This window comes from Podarcis filfolensis (genome assembly GCF_964270895.1).
Source record: "Podarcis filfolensis genome assembly, chromosome: 12".
Lineage (NCBI taxonomy): Eukaryota > Metazoa > Chordata > Lepidosauria > Squamata > Lacertidae > Podarcis > Podarcis filfolensis.
In genome coordinates, this window is record NC_139614.1 from 45,905,269 (window position 1) to 45,926,563 (window position 21,295).

Below are 21,295 nucleotides of genomic sequence, written 5' to 3' on the forward strand. Positions count from 1 at the left end.
GGCATAATTTTATCAACTTCAATTGTGTCACCTCTTATTCACCTTTTCTCTAAACTAAAAAGTCCCAAACACTGCAATATTTCTTCACAGGGGAGTTGCCCAACCCCCTCAATCATTTTGGAGGCCCTTTTCCAACTTACAGTGTCCTTTTTGAGGTGCGGTGTGGCAATCACACAGGGCCCTCGGACATTTGACAGTCTATTGACCCTGTGCCACCACTGTGATTGCTTTCTTCACTGCCACCAACCCGTTTCTCCTCACGGGTAATCACAGAGTCCAGACAGTTGTTAATATTAAGAAATAATCAAGTTTATTTATAGGCCTCACCAAGCTTATGGGTTCAGTTAATTTTTCTTAGAAGTTTCTTAATCCTAGTTCTGTAACTGTTCTATGCGTTCCTAACAACATCAAACTGATTGTTCCAACTATCTGACTCCACCTAACAATTCCTCTCACTCCTTCACCACACAACTTGACCAAACCACAGACTTAACCTCCCTCTTCCTCCTTCAACTCCCAATTCTCAACTAACTTTCACGCAACACCGAAGCTCACTCTAACTCCTCCTATCAATTTCCACTGGCCAATCACATCACACTCATTTTAACCCTTTCCTTATGACCCACCTAGGAGGCAAATGCCACATGCGGCAACCAGAACTGTAGTGTTTTCCAAATGCAGTTGCATCATAGATTTGTATAATGGTTCTAGGTTTTCAACCACTGTTGTACTGTTGGTAAAACAATGGTGTCTGTTGCTGCTACACAATTCACTTGGTTGTTAATCACACTAATTAATTTGACCAACATCTTTCCAATAGGGCTTCACAGTACATCTGTAAATCAAACAAGCCCGTCACCTTCAAGCTCCCATATTGCTATTTCTTATCTTCGTAAATGTCCAAATTGAAAAATGGAGCTGAAAGCTGCAAAAAAAAAAAAAAAAAATCTCTTCTGCTGGATAAGCCTGAGGCAAAGTCAACAGCAACATGAGCAAAAGAATTAACAGTGGCCTTCAGTTGCAACTGTTTTAAGATTTTGCCCAGAATCCTGAATCCACTTAACTCTCAAATAATCCATATTGGGTGGTATAGTCCTACTTAACATAAATGCACTGAAGTTAATGGACACGACCAACTTAAGTTTATTAATTTCAGTGGCTCTACTCTGAATAGGACTTATAACCCATTAGGTTCAAAACTACCAAAATGTATTTGCAGGGCACTGCGGCTGGCTTAGAAAGACACAGAACCCTAAAGAGACCACGGCACCAAGTAAACCTAATCAAATTTCCAAGAAAACAATACAGTGGACCCTCCGGATACGAATTCCCATCATCCCTGACCACTGGTCTTGTTAGCTAGGGATGATGGGAATTGTAGTCCCAAACATTTGGAGGGTCGGAGTTCGCCTATGCCTGATCTAGACCAACTAACTGCAACAGAGACTTAATTCCACATAACACACATTTTTCCCTAGAGGATTTATTCTGGATAAATCAAGTTAAATATTTTCTTGTAAAATAGTATGAATATGAAAATAAGGGTCAATGAAAAATGAGTTGGAGTAGCCCTCCGACCCTTTGACTGCAATTATATTAGGGGTATGCACATATATGAGTGCTTGTGCATACTGCTAAAAGGCATAGCACACATCTATGTACTATCATCATAAAGGGTAACAATGTTAGCTAAACTATCTCATACATGAAAACAAGCATTAGTGCTTTGGTAGGATGTTTCCCAAGCACTAGGAATGAGACAAAAAGCTTGGAAAGATTGTTCATGTATTAAAACTTGAGAACATATCCCTTTTCAGCTGAATGCACTATCACAGTGTTCCCCAACCTTGGGTCTCCAGCTGTTTTTTGGACTACAGTTCCCATCATCCTTGACCACTGGTCTTGCTAGTGAGGGATGATGGGAGTTGTAGTCCAAAAACAGCTGGAGGCCCAAGGTTGGGGAACACTGCATCAGGTAAACCACTAATGCAACAGTCTAAATTATTCCTGCTAAAGTGATTTGACTCACTAGCAAACTATGAAGGTCACTTGTGTAAACATGAACAATATTATATTACTGCCCACTATTATGCATCTATATATAACCAAGTTTTCTTTCGCTTTTTTCTTTTACGTTACCTGGTCATTTGCTTAGAACACATTGTCATACTCAACCCTATAGGATTATGAATGTAAAGTGGAAGGAGGCCTGAAGCTACCCCTATTCTGTCCATATTAAAATTACTGTAATTGGGTGAGACTCAAGCCTTCAATTCCATAGGAACACCAAATTACCTTCTCTTACTATTCAGCAACACTGAGCTCTTGGGAAAAGTGTACTTCATCCCATTCAGTTCTATCACTGTATGCCTTTGAATCAACACACTTAATTCACCAGGTATTCTTTTCCATTCAAGTTATTTGACCTCATCTGCCTACATGCCTAGCACTTAGTGTGATAGTGCTCCAAATATCATATACATGATTTGTTGAAAAACTAAATTGTAGAGTAGAACAGTTTAAACCTTAACTTACACACAGTTAATTTTAACTTTTGTTTTGTGCTTGTTTCTGCGAGATGCTCAAGTTACGCAGGTCAGCATGTCCTAAAATCAAAACCCAAAATAACTCTGATTTTGACATGTGTTGAGTGAAGTATCCCACTCTACAGTGATAATCCATAATCTTAATGTGAAAGCTTTTTGTAAACACTAAATGTATGCAATGCAGAACTATGCGGTCACAACAAGGTGCTTAGGAAATTATTTGGGGATCTTTTATCTCTTCCCCTGTCTGCAGAGCCCCCCAATTGCAGATACCATGCAACTATATACTGAAGCAGGCAATACCTTATCTTAAGAGAGTTATCCATTTGCAAATCTCTCACTGTCCTTCCAGTGCCAGTTAGTAGAGGAACAAGACAGTTTCCACTGAATGGGATGCACTGAATTGACAGATAACATGAAGATCACTGGCTTAGCTGATAGCAGTCAGCATGTTTGTCCTTTTTAACCTCACCTACCACATGTTCACTTTGAGCCAACTTGTTTTATTTCTATGGCAATGCTTCTGAAAAGTTCACCTGTGTATGTTCTGTAATGCAGTAGGGCTAAAATGGACAGCGATTAAGGTGTGTGTGAGAAAGCAAATGCACAAATAATGCTTTGCATTGATATGGGCCTCATATAGTGTGAACAGGAGTGTGTGAATCTGAACTTGTGATAAGGTTGCTCTCTGTAGAGCATGGCATACGTACAAGGTTGGCACCTCCAGGATAAAATTTTATCCTCCAGGATAAAATTTGGTGACCCTGGAGCAAGCCTGATACCAAACCTCCTGAAAGGCATTCAGACATATTTTGAGTTACAGATAGGTAGCCGTGTTGGTCTGCCATAGTCAAAACAAAAAAAAAAAAATTCTTTCCAGTAGCACCTTAAAGACCAACTAAGTTAGTTCTTGGTATGAGCTTTCGTGTGCATGCACACTTCTTCTGAAGAAGTGTGCATGCACACGAAAGCTCATACCAAGAACTAACTTAGTTGGTCTTTAAGGTGCTACTGGAAGGAAAAAAAAAATTTTGTTTAGACATATTTTGAGTTTACCCACATCTGACCTAAAGATTAACACATGCAAATTTAATTGCCAAGCACAGGATACTCAACTCCTCAATGGGAGCCATCTACACAATGGTAAGGTGATTTGAAGGCAGATAGCAGACAAATGGCTAGAGTCAGATAAATGGCTCAGAATCAAAGTTGGTTAAAACAAACAAGATGGCCAGTTTTCAGTCCTCTATTGGCTAGGAAGGGCAAGGTGAGAAATGGGCAGGAACTCTGAGAGAAAGACAGAAATTCCTTATCTCAAAGCCCGTCTTACTAGGAGACATTGGCTACCTGCTTAATTTGTAACTTTGCTGTCTTAAGCAGCACTTAATTACTCTGCCGCTCCTATGTCATATAATAAGCCAAACTTTCTTTATTCCTGTGTGAGAGCTTCTTGTGGGTATAAGGTTAAGGGTTAACACACATCCATAACAAGGGCTGCACACATGTGAATCCAGGCACTTGTTACAACAGTATCAAGAAACTTCCATATCACAGAAAAGATACAATATTGATGTTTGGAGAAAGAATATGTGTTGACCACAAAAATGTGCTACTTTATTCGCAACAGAAACATATTGGTGATCTGCTTAATAAGGCAACAAAATAGATTAATTAGGTGTCAAGTGTATAGACAACTCTCCCCACCAAAACCCAACTGTGTAGAAAGATACTCTTCAATATGGTTAGAGCTATTTTGTCCCCAAAGGAAACAAGCTTTGCAATTAAACCAAGGTAGCTGAAAATCTGCTCATCTGTTAACACCCCTTCAGTACAATTATGAAATACTTGGATAACCAAAGCAGGAGCAATTTCAGCAACCAGTTTGAAGGGGATACAATTTGATTACAACTTCTTTGATTTGAACACATATTTATATACAAGCTCTCAGACTGCTTGAATGAGACCACCACAAAGTAATTTCATTCATTAATGTTGATCTATTTGCGCCACTCTATTAACATCTCAAAGGAAAAATAAGTAATTTTCCAGTACTTCAACACAAAAGGCCATTGCGTTATTAAGGCTAACGGATATTATTCTACACTGCTTTGAAGGGGTCCCCAAACAGGCACTTTTAGAAATCTAAGAAACCGTGAACCACAAAATACTCATTTCACAGGAGAAAAACTGGCGATGCTTAGAACTACTAACAAATACAAACAGCACAGACAAAAAAAGGAGGCAACATCTCCTCAAATATAGGCACAACACCCTCCCAAACAACTTTAAAAAAAACCCTAGCTAAACACCTCCATGGTTACAAAAAAAAGGCAGAACTCAATTTCAAAAATGAAATTGGGAGGGGCAAAGGGCTATAATAGGCACCATAAGCCTATATAATGTACAAAGCCATCTACATAAAAGCAAGCATTCAGGATCTGCTAAATATTCTGAGCATTCCCAAACCTTGTAAGAGCTTGAAGTATCGTATTGTATTCAAACCAAACTATTACTAAATTACTTTGTACTCCACAACTAAGCACCCTCAGATAAGTAAAGAGACATTTTAGATAAATAATTTATTAATTTTAATGTTTCCTGTCAGTAGAATTCCTCCAACTCTGATCCTATACTTATTTCTTCTTCCAGCTCCTCCAAGGCTATACTGCTAGGCTCTTCTGTCCACTCTTCTGACACTAAACTCACTTCCTCCTCAAATGACTCTTCTGCTACTCCTTCAGAGTCCTCCTCCTCCACTAGTAGTTCTTCCAACTCAATAGATCCTTCATCATATTCTTCAAAGACCTCAATAAAATCTTCACAATATTCTTCATAAAGCTCTTCCTCTAGCACTTCCTCCAGCTCCTCTGCCACTTCTATTGACTCATAACTACACTCATCCTCCAGCTCCTCTATAGACCTTTCTTCTGATCCTTCATTAGACTCCTCTGGCAGCCAAGTGATAATCATTGAGTAGGTATCTACAAAAAGTACCAATTGCAGTTAAGTCAATTCATTAATTTGTTATTCAATATTTTGAGTTGCAATACCTTAATTTATGAATTAAATGAACTTTTACATGTGAAGCCTCATAACTTTAAACAGTTATGTAATACTAAGCTTTGACAACTGAAACTCTTTTCATAGACCAAGAGTCTCATGCTCTGACGACTGAACTACCCTAGCTGACCAATGAATGATAAATTATATACTATAGTTCAGTGATCAATTGTCACACTGGTGGATCTCAATGAAGGTAGCAGTTTAAGAGCTTTATTCAAGCTGATTTCTGTCACTTGCTAGTAAAGATACAGAAGTTACCCACTCTATTTTTTTGGAATAACGCTAAAGACATTAAATATGACCTGCTTACAAGGAATGCAATTTTAACTCTGTCATGCCTATGATTCAGACACTTCTACCACATGCGTATTCTAGCTGGTCATTAAGGTGCCGTCTCAGAGAAAAAGTGGCCAGCTCGTTCAGAAGCACCTTGCTAGCCAATTTTCCATACACTTTCCCATACCATCAAAGCACACTCTACCCAAGCAGGGGTGCCAGCTAGATTGCATTAACCCGTCTTGCACTTTTCAAAGAATCCACCATCACCAAGCAGTGTTTACAACAAGCCTGCCCCCCCGCCCCACAATATTTAGAACGCAATATATAAATTTAGCTATACAGAATCCTATTTACTACTACCCATGTCACCTCAAGACAAAAGAAATAAAAGGGTTCAGGCGGGTTTACAGCAGAGGTAACTAGCTCCATAAGACCTCAGAATGTATACGAATAAGTAAGTCAATTTCAAAGGGGAAAGCTTGAAAGCAAATCACTGCTGTAGCTGCAGTGCTACCAATAAGAACGTAACATAATAAAACCTTGCTGGATTAGGCCGTGGCCAACCAAATGCCTATGGGAGACCCACAAGAAGGCTCTGCACACAGTGACACTCTCCCCTCCTATGGTTTTCCATGCAGACTGTTGCCTATTCACAGTAGCCCTGAAATATCCAATTAAAGGTACAAAGTCAGACTCTGTGTATACTAAAGCTATCCTTTTGTCAACACCAGCAGTAAGTATAAAAGGTGCAGATTTTATTACCACACCCTTATTGGGATCCATACATGAAAAAAATGCAGCATATTTATTACCAACATATGCGTTTCAACATTTTGCATATCCATATTTCCAAAAATGTCAATGTTGTATACTCACCAAAGAAATCAAATGAGAATGGGTCTCTTCCACCAAAGAATTCCCTGAAGACATCTTCCGGATTCCGGAATGTAAAACCATATTCAAATGGACTGTCAAAATGAGTTCCACCTGCAACAAGAGAGCACTCAATATCACAGCAGTTCTTCAGGATCCTAACACACTAAATCTCTTAACATTTGCAACTTATTTTCATTTATACTGTTCTCAGTAATGGTTCAGTATGACAAACCTGTCAAACTTACTATTTTTCTTGAGGCATATTGACAATTTTACTACAATCATAAGAACTGCAACCAAAGATTCCCAGATCAGGAAATCCATGCTTTAAAGCTCCCCATATCCTCAACACACATTTTGGACTATAAACTGAGCTCATTTCTAAGGTATTTAAAGTTGTGTTATGAGGACTAGAATATTCTTTTTTAAACGTTATGACAAAGATTTTCCGCAAAGTCTGAGTCACTGTGTGAATTAGCAATGACAAATTCATTAGCATGTCATTTCTTACATTTTCAACCTATTTCCTCAATGGAAGCATATATAGTTCTTCCTTATTATCATCAAGCTCACCCTTAACTAAACTAAGGGGTAGCAAGCCAAGGTCACTCAGTGAACTTCCAGCTGAGTAGTGATTTGAAGCTCGATCTCCACCGTCATACTCCACAGTAATTACAACACTGTGGGCTCATACTGTTCATCTGGGCTTTACTAGACCTGCATACCCAGCAATCCGCACAATGTACAGCAGTCATGACACATTAAGATGGGTGACAGAATGTCGTGTCATTTTTGTGCAAGCTGCTTGGCCTTTGTGCAAACATTTGCTGCTTTAAGTTAAATTTACTGTGTCTCTGGCATCATGATAAGAATCACAGCAAACAGCTATGAAGCCAAAGAAAAGGGTGCCAAGTATTTTGACAGGCCAGTACTTGAATGTGCCAGACTGCCTTGCGTGGAAAACCACTGATGAAGCAGGGCTCCCAGTTACTCTCTTCACCCTTCCCAGATTATGGTAAATTCATAGCTTGCGTTTTAAGTAGGTCTGACCACACCGAACAATAAAATAAATGGGAAAGCCCGCCCCATTGTTCAGTTCCTGATCAATATAAAATGTATATTCCTTCTAATTTTTTTTAGTTAGTTCTTAGTTCTTCACCCAGCTGAAGACCACAAAGGCCTTCTGCCTTAGATTGGTAACTGAGAATTTTATTGATCTAATTATCTATCTATCTATCTATCATCTGGCTCTTCCTATCAAAGGAGCTCAGGTTGGCAAATATGCTGTGGAACTTAGAACTATTTCACATCCAGATGGGCTGCAGGGAGTTATGAGAAGAGCATATTACCTACTCATATTGATCACTTTTCGTAACCACAGAATTGTAGAGTTGGAAAGGACCACGTGGTCATCCAGTCCAACCCCCTGCAATGCTTTAACTGACGACTTGAGATTAAGAGTCTCATGCTACTTATGAGTTCATCCCATTCATTAGTTAATGCAAATTAAATCAAATTCCTCTGTTGGGTTAGATTTCATCATATATAAGTTGTTTGATTTTCACATATTTTATCTCATGCAACTTACTTTATTTCCCATCAATTTTTCCACAGCAACATTCCATTAAACTTTGTACAACAATATAGTGGGTGATTCATTCCAGTTACAATCTTGATTCTGTGGTTTACACTCCCCGTTCCATTGTGTTGTTGCTGAACAAATCTGAATGTTGACTAGGGGATCCAATGAGTGTTAGTACATTTGCCAGAATTCAGTATGGTAGGCACTGGTGGCATTCACTGGATCTCCAAATTAACCTGTTTGTATTAGCATTGCAGAAACATCTTTAGCTAAAAAGTTATTCATAGCATTAAAATAGGAGAAAGCATTAAATCCCTACGTACCTCCTCCTCCATTTAAGCCTTCTTTTCCATATTTGTCATAGATATCACGTTTTTTAGCTATGAAGAACAGAGAATAGATAAGAAATAGATTACTTTGATATGAAAGTAATGAAACATGGAAAAATATATTAAGGTTATATATTAAGAATACATTCTATTTTAAATCATTATAACAAAAGGATCAAAATGTGTAATAAAATGGGCCTTAATATGTAAGCTATGCATATAAAACTAGTTACATTATTTTGACGCAGCTATATGTAACAGTAATCATCCAAATAAAATAAAAAGCAGAGGCATATTCATTACTTAGTATGAATTTTTAATGGTGTTCAAGTTGCTAACTGACAAGGCCCTTTGACCCCCCCCCCTCGTATCTATTATTCAGTCATGAAGCAAAAAGTATTCTTCTTTCCTGCAAATTGCAACTAAATGCCTTCAAAATCTATAAATTAACCATACAACTTAAAAACATGTGTTGCAGAAAAATACAATCCAGAAATATCAGGAAATTTTCAAATAAAAAAAATCTGTTTGATATAACTTGGATGCATCTCTCAAACCAAACACTACTGGAATCAACAGCAGCATTAATAGGCTGTCCTTTTAAAACATAACCATGTAAGAAAATTCATCAGTATAGAAAAGCTCAAAAAAACCCAGATATGTCAATTATTTAAAAATAAAAAGCATAAAATAAAAAAACTAGTAATATTAAAATGGTTTCAAAACAGTTTAATTATTTGAAACCTGAAGCATTAAAAAGGTCAATTTAACAAGGCAATTCAAAATAAGTAGACTTTAAAAACCCATTAAAAACTTGCAGTATTCCTCTGTGGGGAGAGAGTGCCATAATCTTATTATCGCTAATAAAGTTGATGGCTTATTAATCTCGCAAATCAAAAGCTAGTATGCTACACTATGAGAGGATCCAGTTATTGAGTCCAGACATTTCCCTAAATATAAAACATATTTTGCAGAGAACAAAGCAGTTTTATCCATGATACAGAATGAATGCTAACCCTTGGTGTTTGCTTTTGTTAAATAGTGTGACCAACTTATGTCCAATATAAACTTTGTTCTATAGTTAATAATATAATCCCACTCAATATACTAACAGATAAGAGTACACAGAACACAAACCCTTGTTGTCCCTCCTTTAAAAAAAAATAGTTGAGAGCATTCCTTGTGGGGGAAAAACCTCATCTGCAACAAACAGCACAGACAGCCACAGCCAGTTCTTTGGCAAGAAATAAAAGTTGTGTAACATGTTTCACTGCTAGCTCAGATTAGCAGCAGCTTTTGCTTTGGCAAGTAGTATGGTCTCATCCCAACTGGGAAGGTAAGCTGTAAAATTCCAGCACAGACTTATTTTGATGGCGATCAATTCTAAAAATAAGTTTAACTTCCCAAACTGCAAAGTTAAGGAACTGGCTTGAGCCAAATTTGCAGTCAGATTTAGAAGGTAAAAAAGACGTTTTAAATTCATCTAATACTCACCATCGGACAGAACTTCATAAGCCTCAGCTACTTGCTTAAATTGCCTTTCAGCTTCTTCTTTGTTATCTGGATTCTTGTCAGGGTGCCACTTTAATGCCAGTTTGCGGTACCTGAAATAAAAGGAGAAGTTGTGTAAGCTGATTTTATTCAAATACAAAATGAGAGGGAAAATTTATTAATTCAATTGGCTAAGTTATAGTAGTAGTAGTTGTATACAGTACTCGCAGGTCTCAATGATGTTCACAGGATAAAATCAGAATATAAAAGCAGAAAATACATAATCAAAATAAAAACAAAAACAACCCAGTAACTCCCCCCCCAACACATTTTAAAAGGGCATAGGATGCCAATCAATCAAAAGCCTGGTTAAAGAGGAACGTTTTTGACTGGCGCCTAAAGGTGCATAAAGAAGGCACCAGGCAAACATGTAATGTGTCAGCAAACACATACTTTAAACGCAGTGGGTGTAATCCACTGTAGCACACACAGAGGGAATTCCCTTCTCCTACTGCAGCACTGGACTCAGAGATGCTTACTGGTTACAGGAGATTTTAATAAAATGATATGTAACTTCCCAATATGAATTATTTGAAGGCAGCGATATAGTAACATAATATAATACAGTGTAAGTTGATAAGCTTTCAGGTTTGCAAGAGTTAAGATACTTTTAAACTTTTAATAACCCTCTCCATTTCCCAATTGTCACTAACTATAGATTGCTATGATATTAAAATTGACGAACAATGATAGGCTCCTGCCCTCCAAACTATAGTACATGATACTGGCAAATACTATTAATAGTTGTCAATTCAGTTATCTTAGCAAACGGCGTGTAATACTAAATAGAGAAAAGAGAAGCAGCCAGCAGCATTCTCAAGATCCTCCAAAGCTCCAAATCAGTTCCAGAAGTCCGTTTGACTTCTGAAAAGTTCAGAAACCAAGGCACGGCTTCTGATTGGTTCCCCATGGCGTTGGCACACTGGAAACAATAGCAGAAGCCGCGCCATACGTTCGGCTTCCAAAAAAACATTAGAAAACCGGAACACTCATTTCCAGTTTTCGATCGTTCAGAAACCGAAATGTTCCAACTCCCAAGGCGTTCGGGAGCCTGTATTGAATTGAAAGGCTGTATTGTATTGAAAGCAAAATCATGATTTAATGCTATATGAAGGAGCCTAGCCTTTTCCCCAGTTCACATACACCTGTTCCTTCTCTTTAAGTTGAGGGAGGACAAAGCAAAAGCTTCTCACCTAGGAATTGTGATTAAATAATGTTAGTATCAAAGTAAGTCAACTTCAAATCATCCTTTATGAAGTTGGCTTGTTTAAAGTAACCATAGTCAATGTTACCCACAAATTCCCAGTCTAGACAAAATGAGAATTGTGTTAGCTAAAAGCAAATTCTTCTGAAATCAGGATGTAAGGGGAGAAAAAAAAATGCATTGAGTCCGAGAGCAAACTAGGCTTGGATATAGCCCAAAAATTGCTAGAAGAGCATATTCAATAATTCTTCTCATGACTTAACGATTCTCAAGACAGTTGTCTGGTACAGAACATCATCTGATACAGTAAATAATTCCAGTGATCACAAGCAATGAACACAGTAACTTGATGTATGAGACCATGTTACCCACTCAAAATGTGGAGGAGACATTACATTCAAAGAAATTCAAAACATATTTGCAGCTTACCTACAGTTTTAAAGATTGGTACTTACGCTTTTTTTATGTCTTCTTGTGAGGCATGTCTGTGCACTCCTAGAACTTCATAATAATCCACCATGTTTTATATTGCTTTGATAACAATAGTCCTTGGGGGAGAAAACAAGGTTTTAACAAATATTAACACTGGAAATTTTGATTGAAAAGACAAGCTGCATGATAGAAATGAGTCTGCTTTAATCATAGATTTCAGTTTAACAATAGCTGAACTGGACATGCATGCATTCATTTCTCCTGTATCTACCAGAGTTTCTTCCAAACCCTATTTCAATGAACCCTTCTCCCTTCAGTCAGAGAGCTGTAGGAGAAAAACAGAAGGGCCCCTTTCATCCATATCCATTAGAAAAGTTTCCATTGCACCATTTCCTAAAGGCACATGGATAAACTTTATTAACCCAAGTGCCTAATGCCCTCAATGGAAAGTACTGTCACAGGGGAGGCACAGATGTAGGCTGGGCCAAAGCCATGCCTCCCAAAGCAGCCATTTTTTGACTGGCACCCACAGCACTTTCTAAAATTCAAAATGCACTCGATGGGCCAAAAAGTTGATAGCCTCACCTGGGGAAGAAAGCAATGATAGAATGGATTCAAGAGATATAGAGAACTGGATACCCTGGGCCTCACCACCAATGTAAGACAGCTGAAACATACCATAGTTAATGGTATCAAATGCTGCAGATAAGTCCAAAAGGACCAAAAGAACTGCATACTTGTTCCTGGCATAAGTTATCCACCAGGGCAACCAAGCCTGTTTCAGTACCAAACTCAGATCAAAGCCTGGATTAGAAAGGAGCCAGGAAGTTTCTGAATATCAAGTATCAAGTGCTTTTAAACCAATACCTGTACAGAATATACCGGACAAGCTAACCATAAGAAATGTAAGTAAGATTACAAATTACAAGTAAGAACAGAATGGCAATGCAGGGGGGAAAGGAATGAACAGCAAGCAAAAGAAAATCCATTTCAGCATTTATCAGCCTGATAAGGGATATCCTTTCAGTATGCGCCAGCAAAATGTGCTGAAAATTATATCCTCACCATTATGCAGTAAATAGAACCTGGATTTCCTTTGACTATGGCTCTACAAATACTTAATGATTAATTTCTAGCCCTCATTAAATTAAGAGTATAGGCTTCATATGACTAATGGTTAATGTGTTTTGCTCTGGCAAGTCATAATCTTACAAGCCCAACTATAATGCAAAAGGAAAACTGAAAGCAGATTTCAGTGCCCCACCACACATTGCGTGCAGAACATATCGCTACTGAACAAGCTAATCAAGAGTTGTAGCAAAAAAATAAAACAATAAGCAGATATTTACACCTGCAAACTTGACGTGTGAATACAAAATGAATAAATAAATATATGTATAAACACTTTTAAACAATGTGTAAAGCTGCTCCACCTTACATGCTTTACTGGTATTCATGAAACAAATTCCAAAAGTCACTCTAATTATATTGTTGGTACCAGCCAGTATGTGCATTTGTTACATAAACTAGTATCAATGCAGGCAATGCTGGAAAATGCATCTTCAGAAAAATCCATCAAGGAAGCAAAACCCAGAAAAATATATGTCAACTTATTCAGGGACTAGCTTGTTACACAGCAGGGTGAACAACTGGCCACAATTTTCATGAATTATAAGTTAACAGTATAGATTTTCGGCAAGGGGAAGCTATCAAATTCAGAAAAATCCATCAAGAAAGCAAAACCCAGAAAAATATATGTCAACTTATTCAGGGACTAGCTTGTTACACAGCAGGGCAAGCAACTGGTCACAATTTTCATGAATTATAAGTTAACAATATAGATTTTCGGCAAGGAATGGATGCCTCGTACACCCCAGGTAGCGGGGTTGCTGACCTTGAGCCAGACATCCTGGAGAGTGAAGTCAAATGGGCCTTAGAAAGCACTGCAAATAACAAGGCCAGTGGAAGTGATGGTATTCCAGCTGAACTATTTAAAATTTTAAAAGATGATGCTGTTAAGGTGCTACACTCAATATGCCAGCAAGTTTGGAAAACTCAGCAGTGGTCAGAGGATTGGAGAAGATCAGTCTACATCCCAATCCCAAAGAAGGGCAGTGCTAAAGAATGCTCCAACTACTGCACAATTGCACTCATTTCACACGCTAGCAAGGTTATGCTTAAAATTCTACAAGGAAGGCTCAAGCAGTAGGTGGACCGAGAACTCCCAGAAGTGCAAGCTGGATTTAGAAGAGGCAGAGGAACCAGAGACCAAACTGCAAACATGCGCTGGATTATGGAGAAAGCCAGAGAGTTCCAGAAAGACATCTACTTCTGCTTCATTGACTATGCAAAAGTCTTTGACTGTGTCGACCACAGCAAACTATGGCAAGTTCTTAAAGAAATGGGAGTGCCTGATCACCTCATCTGTCTCCTGAGAAATCTCTATGTGGGACAAGAAGCTACAGTTAGAACTGGATATGGAACAACTGATTGGTTCAAAATTGGGAAAGGAGTACGACAAGGCTGTATATTGTCTCCCTGGTTATTTAACTTATATGCAGAATTCATCATGCGCAAGGCTGGGCTGGATGAATCCCTAGCCGGAATTAAGATTGCTGGAAGAAATATCAACAGCCTCAGATATGCAGATGACACAACCTTGATGGCAGACAGTAAGGAGGAATTAAAGAACCTTTTATTGAGGGTAAAAGAGGAGAGTGCAAAATATGGTCTGAAGCTCAACATCAAAAAAAAAAAAAAAACGAAGATCATGGCCACTGGTCCCATCACCTCCTGGCAAATAGAAGAAGAAGAAATGGAGGCAGTGAGAGATTTTACTTTCTTGGGCTCCATGATCACTGCAGATGGTGACAGCAGCCACGAAATTAAGAGATGCCTGCTTCTTGGGAGGAAAGCAATAACCAACCTAGACAGCATCTTAAAAAGTAGAGACATCACCTTGCCAACAAAGGTCCGTATAGTAAAAGCTATGGTTTTCCCAGTAGTGATATATGGAAGTGAGAGCTGGACCATAAAGAAGGCTGATCGTCGAAGAATTGATGCTTTTGAATTATGGTGCTGGAGGAGACTCTTGAGAGTCCCATGGACTGCAAGAACATCAAACCTATCCATTCTTAAGGAAATCAGCCCTGCGTGCTCACTGGAAGGACAGATCGTGAAGCTGAGGCTCCAATACTTTGGCCACCTCATGAGAAGAGAAGACTCCCTGGAAAAGACCCTGATGTTGGGAAAGATGGAGGGCACAAGGAGAAGGGGATGACAGAGGACGAGATGGTTGGATAGTGTCTTCGAAGCTACAAACTTGAGTCTGACCAAACTGCGGGAGGCAGTGGAAGACAGGAGTGCCTGGCGTGCTCTGGTCCATGGGGTCACGAAGAGTTGGACACGACTAAACGACTAAACAACAACAAACCATCATGCCTAGCTAGCAGGACCAGTGGTCAGGGATGATGGGAATCGTAGTCCAGAAACAACCAGAGACCCAGGTTTGGGAAACACTGTTCTAAACCTTCTACTTGCCAATGGACTTGAGGACTAGTCAGCTGAAAAAGACTCTCAGATTGGTTTAAATAGTAAGATTAACTAGACAGTCCCTGCCTGCAGCCTTCTAATCTAAAAAACTTGGAACAAAAGGAAAACAGCATGGAGGAAAGAAGCAAAATAGCAAACTCATGTGTCAGCTCTTAAAAGTTACAATGTTTTTATAAACAGATTGAATATAAACAATTCAGAGACAGGAACCAAATAGAACCAGTCTCTCAGGCAAGCAAATGGAATGGATCCTACTTTCCTCCTCTCTCTCTCTACAGCAGCCAAATGAATGACTGCTGATAGATAACAGTTGATGGCAAGTTGGCATGTTGAAGCTTATGGCCCAACAAAGCGAGACAATACTGCACTAGCCACATGCCTTATTGGAAATCCAGGTAAATTATTTCATCTGCTTTGTGCTTCCAATAATTCAAGAGGTCTTGAAAAGAAAGTTCAGGAACCTCAATAAAAACACATGATTGTTATAGATTAACTTCATTATCCAGAACTGAGGCTACATATGGAGCAAAGAACTGGATATGCAGAAAAGCCCAACTGAGAATAGGGGCCTTTCCAGCAAAACAACATTTAACAGTGAGAAGGTCTGAGAAGAAAGCAGTCTTCTCCCATTTTTACAAATGTTTCAATAAAATTAGAAACAGCAAGGCACATTATGCTGCTTTTTCTTCCCTTCTTCACTACTGTGCAAGTGATAGAAGACTGTGCATCTCCTTCAATACCTAGCAATTGCAGGAGACCTAAAAGAACTTTCCAAGTTCATTTGGATAAAAATGGAACAGCAGGGGTTAGTGGCAAGCACCTCTTTTTGTACCCCTAATTAAAGTGTATTAATTCCAACCATTAAAAAATATTATTTAGTCATTAAATCCAGAAGTAAGATGTGGTCTAAGGAACTTCTCTGTGTCCTGCCTCAGGGAACTGTGTATTAAGTAGTTGGGCTGGGCGATATGTGATTTTTAACATCACGATATATCAGCACCTACACATTGCAATATTTCGATTTATCACAATATCTGAAATAAGGCAGGAGCTATGTAGAGGTGAACATGGTAATGCCATGGCAACTTCTACTACTTATGGGTCTAACTTTAAAACTGATAAAATGTTCTTTTATCTTTAGCATATTGTTACAACTGTTACGTTATAGTACTGTACCAATAACGTTTAAGTTAGCACATTTTCTCTAAAATAAATGCTGTAGAAGTAATCAGCAGCAGAGATATCAAAGGTAAGGTGAGAGAATGCTCCCTTAAAAATTAACTACATTACTAAACAAGAAAAAAACCAATTCAGTGTCACACTTTTAGATATTCAGGAGGCAAGGAGGAGCTTGGACGGAGTTAGCAAGGGCTGCGCAGGACAAAGTATAGGCTCCCCCCCCCAGCTTTTCTAATACCATCCTTGATTCACAATAAATTGCCAGGTCCTTTTTAAAAAACTGGTTATCACAATTTTCTCTAAATATCCTTTTTAAACAGTATATTGATATATTGCACAGGCCTATTAGGTAGAAATGCAAAAGACATCCTTTTTCTTCTGTGGTCCCCCTTGTTGTAGAGCACCTTGCTGATGCTAACACTAGATATATTTCAGCACAAAGTTAGAAACTGGATGTGTTGAGGGCGGATTGGTATACAGACTTCTTATGCTGGCTGCTGGTGTTCAGCATTTAACATTTTGTGCAGAGTACGATTATCATGTTTTAATGTTTTGAGAATCACCACTGGTCTGCTGCAGTTTGATTCTTTGACTTCCAGCTCTGAATCTTGGGTGGTATGTCAGTATTTAGGGATTGTTTTAACTGATCTATCCTGCCCTGAGATCAACCAATACAGGATGGGTTAGAAAGATTTTGGCAAATAAACAAAACTGTATTCTGAAGGCAAACAAGGGCAATTCAGATATATGGTGACATCCATCGTCCACAGTGGATTATAAATGGCAGATACAGTCAAACCTTGTGTTATGTTTGCTTCACGTTGTGGCTTTTCAGGTTATGAACGCGGCCAACCTGGAAGTGTTTACTTCGGGTTCGCCACGCACACAGAAGTGATCTGCATGCATGCACAGAAGCGCTCTATTGGGCTTCAGGAACACACAGTAGCGGTGCTCTACTTACGGACTTTTTGGGGTGCGAACGGCACCCTGAAACAGATCGCGTTCATAAGTAGAGGTACCACTGTACCAGCATTTTGTAGTGAATAGAATAGGCATAGGCAAACTCAGCCCTCCAGATGTTTTGGGACTACAACTCCCATCATCCCTGACCATTGGTCCTGTTAGCTAGGGATGATGGGAGTTGTAGTCCCAAAACATCTGGAGGGCCGAGTTTGCCTATGCCTGGAATAGAAACTTGTAGTTGTTGGGTGACTTACCATCATCACACCAGAAATGAGAGCAAGAATGATGTCAGGCTGAATAAATTTTCAGTTTGGACTTTTTTATTTCTATGTTTAAGAGTTTATAAAACAAAAATATCCAGCACTACAAAAAAGACATTAAAGGCTATCCTATTTTTATCAACACTGTTCAACTATTAATAGACCATGTCTCCACAAACTAATCAACATGGATGCCCTTTTAATGAGCATCAAATGAAACAACCTTACAAATTATTTTGTCACTTATTAATGCAAATGTGTCAACTGAATTCATCTTGCATCTAAACTCTTCAGTAAACAATCTTCTGATATTACAGAATTACATATTGGAAACAGAAACTTCAGTTAACCTTTTAAGGCATCTGCAGAACAGAGATAATTTCCAATCACAATGACTTTGCAAGCAACATGAAGCACGTTATATTTTAATGACTACATACGTCAAGATGCCTAAATGGTTTGCAACAATCTAAAAGTTTCACAAGTAAATATAAAATAAAAATCTTGCACCTCACAGCAGCACATAAATATAAACTGGGGACCATAACATTACTGACTGAATGTTAAGAGCCATGCCTGATTAAGACATCTGCACCAAGCAAGTTTCTAGCACTAGTTAAAACTGTCCTGCATCTTCCTCATAGGTGTACTAATATAGTATTTGGTAGAGCATAATGCAAGGTATATTTTTGATGTTTTGCTTAAATATGTCTTGCTTAATTTATAAAGATGCCATCCTCGGAGAAAGGGTGTTAAACATGAAGTGGCATGTGACAAGGGGGGGGGGGAGCAGAAATTGTAATGAAGTAGACATCAGAAAGGTGAAGAAGCCTTAATCTGGAATGCAACTTAAAAGCTTTTTCTTCTTATGAAGATATAGTTCTGCTTTTTTGGGGGGGGGGAAGCAGGATAGATGTTTCTAAAATTCATAATATATAATGGCTCTATTGAGTTTTTGATCAAGTGGTCTTCTAGCTATTCCAGTTTATAATAAGTTGCTTTGAATGAACTTAATTTTAAAAAATAGCAAACTGCCAACAATCCAAATTGTACGGCAAATACTCTGCTAAAGAGGGGTAGTGAAAGTGATTCTTTTGCACAGGAGGGCTTGCAATAAAAAATAAGAAGTTATAATCCTGCTCCACAATTTCCAGGTTTCAAAAATAATCTAGGCCTCAATATGAAAAGCAATTAAAGCTCCACTTAAAAGGCAGTGCTTACACTATGTTAATCCAGGTCTTTACCAGAGTCATAAATGTTTTTGAGAGTCTAGTGTATTTTGAACTCAGCTACAGTACTGGAATGAGTACAGTTAAGATGGCCACAACTCTGTTTCTGTCTGAATGAATATATAACTTTACTGGGTAAACTGAAATATAAAGAGTTCTTTGGCTAACAGCCTTTCTACTGATTGTGTGTTGAGACAATAGTTGCTGGGCAACAGGATACTTGCTCTTGGTCTCATCGCAGCCTCCTGTGTAATTTTCCTCATCACAAGGGAAGCTCTCCCTGAACAGCCTTTTCGCACACTACATCGGATAAGCCTGATGCTGAAATCCTTGCATAAAGGTGAGACTGGCACTCTACTGGGAATTTTTGAAAACCCTAAGAATACTCCTATGTCCTGCTGATGCTCCACCCAACCTTTTTTCTAATCTTGACCTTTGAGCTTTAACCTTCTAATTATCTCCTAAATGATTCTTGTCCTAAATACTTCCTTAAGGATGCAAATGATCCTATTACAAGGCCAACTTCTCTCTTGTTCAGTCTGGTTTGACTAGCAGGGATAGTGATGTCTGCTTAACTATATGCTTTGCAAATAAATGGTTCAGTAAGGTAAAGGTACCCCTGACTATTAGGTCCAGTCATGACCGACTCTGGGGTCATCTCGCTTTACTGGCTGAGGGAGTCAGCCATGTGGCCAGCATGACTAAGCCGCTTCTGGCGAACCAGAGCAACGCACGGAAACGCCGTTGTCAGAGCTACCCTAGGTCCCAGCTCACAAAGGACCAACGCTGCTTCGTTGTTAAGTATAAAAGTCTTTATTGAAGTTCAGTTTCACTTCCAGAGCCGCAGCGCACAGCTCCACGTCTCAAGTGTCAGACCGCTGATGCTCCGTCTGAGTCTCCTCCCCCTTGACACCAATTTAAGATTCTAGCCTTGCTCCACCTTCTCCGCTGCTCCTTCCTCCTCTGGGTCCGCCTGCCCGCCGGGGTTCCACCCTTTCTAGCCTCTTCTCCCGCTGATTCCCCTGAGCCTTCTCCCTCCCTCCGGCGGGCTTTAGGAGCTGGTTCCCCATCCGGGTCTCCTGCTGTTCCGCGCGCCTGCACATTTGAACTTGGCGCGCGCGCCCAGCCAGCAGCTTTCCTCCTGACCGTTTCACTGCTGCTGTCACTGCTTCCCCCTTCGGGGGGGCTAGCTGCAACTGACCTCCCCTCCGTTGGAGGCGTGGTCAGCCCTGACTCCCTCTCTGGAGGAGACACTGCCCCTGACACATGTGACTCTTCCCCCCCACTACGCTCTGGTGGGGAAACTGGTCCCGATCCTCCACTGCTGCTTTGGGGTTCCCCTCTGGCTCCTTGTTTCTGGTGCGTCCCCCCTGGGACCCCACTTGCCCTGACCATCGGCGCCCCCTTCTGGGAATCTTCTGATTCGCTGGAGAAGCTCATGGAATCTCTCGGGCCACTGTCATACTCCCCTACGCTGCCCTCGGATTCTTCCCCTTCGCTCTCCCAATCCTCTCTCCCCAGTGCTCCTGCTCCTGATTCCCTGACAGCCGTTTACCTTCCCTCCAGAGCGGTACCTATTTATCTACTTGCACTTTGACGTGCTTTCAAACTGCTAGGTTGGCGGGAGCAGGGACCAAGCAACGGGGAGCTCACCCCGTCACGGGGATTCAAACCGCAGACCATCTGATCGGCAAGCCCTAGGCTCTGTGGTTTAACCCACATTTAAAAAGGACCAAAGAAGCAATATTTGAAAAGGCATAGGACAACCACTGTGAGAACAGTGATATGGAAACAGATGGTTATGGACCAATGGCCTGATTTTGCACTAAACAGCTTCTTAAGTTCACTCCCAGGACCAAATTATTCAGAAATATAGACTAAAAGGTGAGTAAGCTTTAGCTTAGTGAAGAAAAAAATAGAAATACAGGAAAATAATGCAAACTAATGTAGCATTTGGCTTTTAGTTAATCCTAAAACAATTACTAAAGTCCAGCCATCATAATCTGCCAATGGAAATTCAACCATGGAATATACATTTAACCATCATTTTTAAATTCTAAAATTTAGCTTTAAGATAATATTCCTGTGGAATACAAATGAACTCTAGGACAAATATAGTGTGTTGTCCTCCTACTTGGACCTTTAAGATTAAATGAATAATTACACAGTGTAGAAAAAAATGAATTTCCATTTATAATCTAATGTGTTATTAACATTAATTAAATTTGTATACTGCCCCTTCACCTGTAG

General features: G+C 39.4%; 1 protein-coding gene and 1 long non-coding RNA gene across 5 annotated transcripts in view; one reads left to right on the forward strand and one right to left on the reverse strand.

Annotated features, from left to right (window-relative positions):
• The window catches only part of DNAJB6 (DnaJ heat shock protein family (Hsp40) member B6), a 62,571-nt gene that overhangs the window by 39,085 nt on the left and 2,191 nt on the right, over window positions 1-21,295 (reverse strand). For 2 of the 3 annotated variants that reach the window (XM_083580000.1, XM_083580001.1), the window contains exons 2-5: window positions 11,886-11,978; window positions 10,170-10,279; window positions 8,670-8,726; window positions 6,765-6,875 (exon numbers count right to left, since the gene is read on the reverse strand). In XM_083580000.1, the coding sequence (XP_083436126.1) occupies window positions 6,765-6,875; window positions 8,670-8,726; window positions 10,170-10,279; window positions 11,886-11,950 (343 nt within the window). In that variant the 5' untranslated portion in view covers window positions 11,951-11,978. Of the gene's footprint in view, window positions 1-5,106; window positions 5,528-6,764; window positions 6,876-8,669; window positions 8,727-10,169; window positions 10,280-11,885; window positions 11,979-21,295 lie in introns of those variants that run through there. The other variant, XM_083580002.1, reaches the window with a different exon arrangement.
• LOC310746279 overlaps window positions 17,470-21,295 on the forward strand; it is a 32,375-nt gene continuing 28,549 nt past the window's right edge. The window contains exon 1 of one of the 2 annotated variants that reach the window (XR_014540569.1): window positions 17,470-19,385. This is a non-coding gene — a long non-coding RNA (uncharacterized lncRNA). The remainder of the gene's footprint in view (window positions 19,386-21,295) is intronic. The other variant, XR_014540570.1, reaches the window with a different exon arrangement.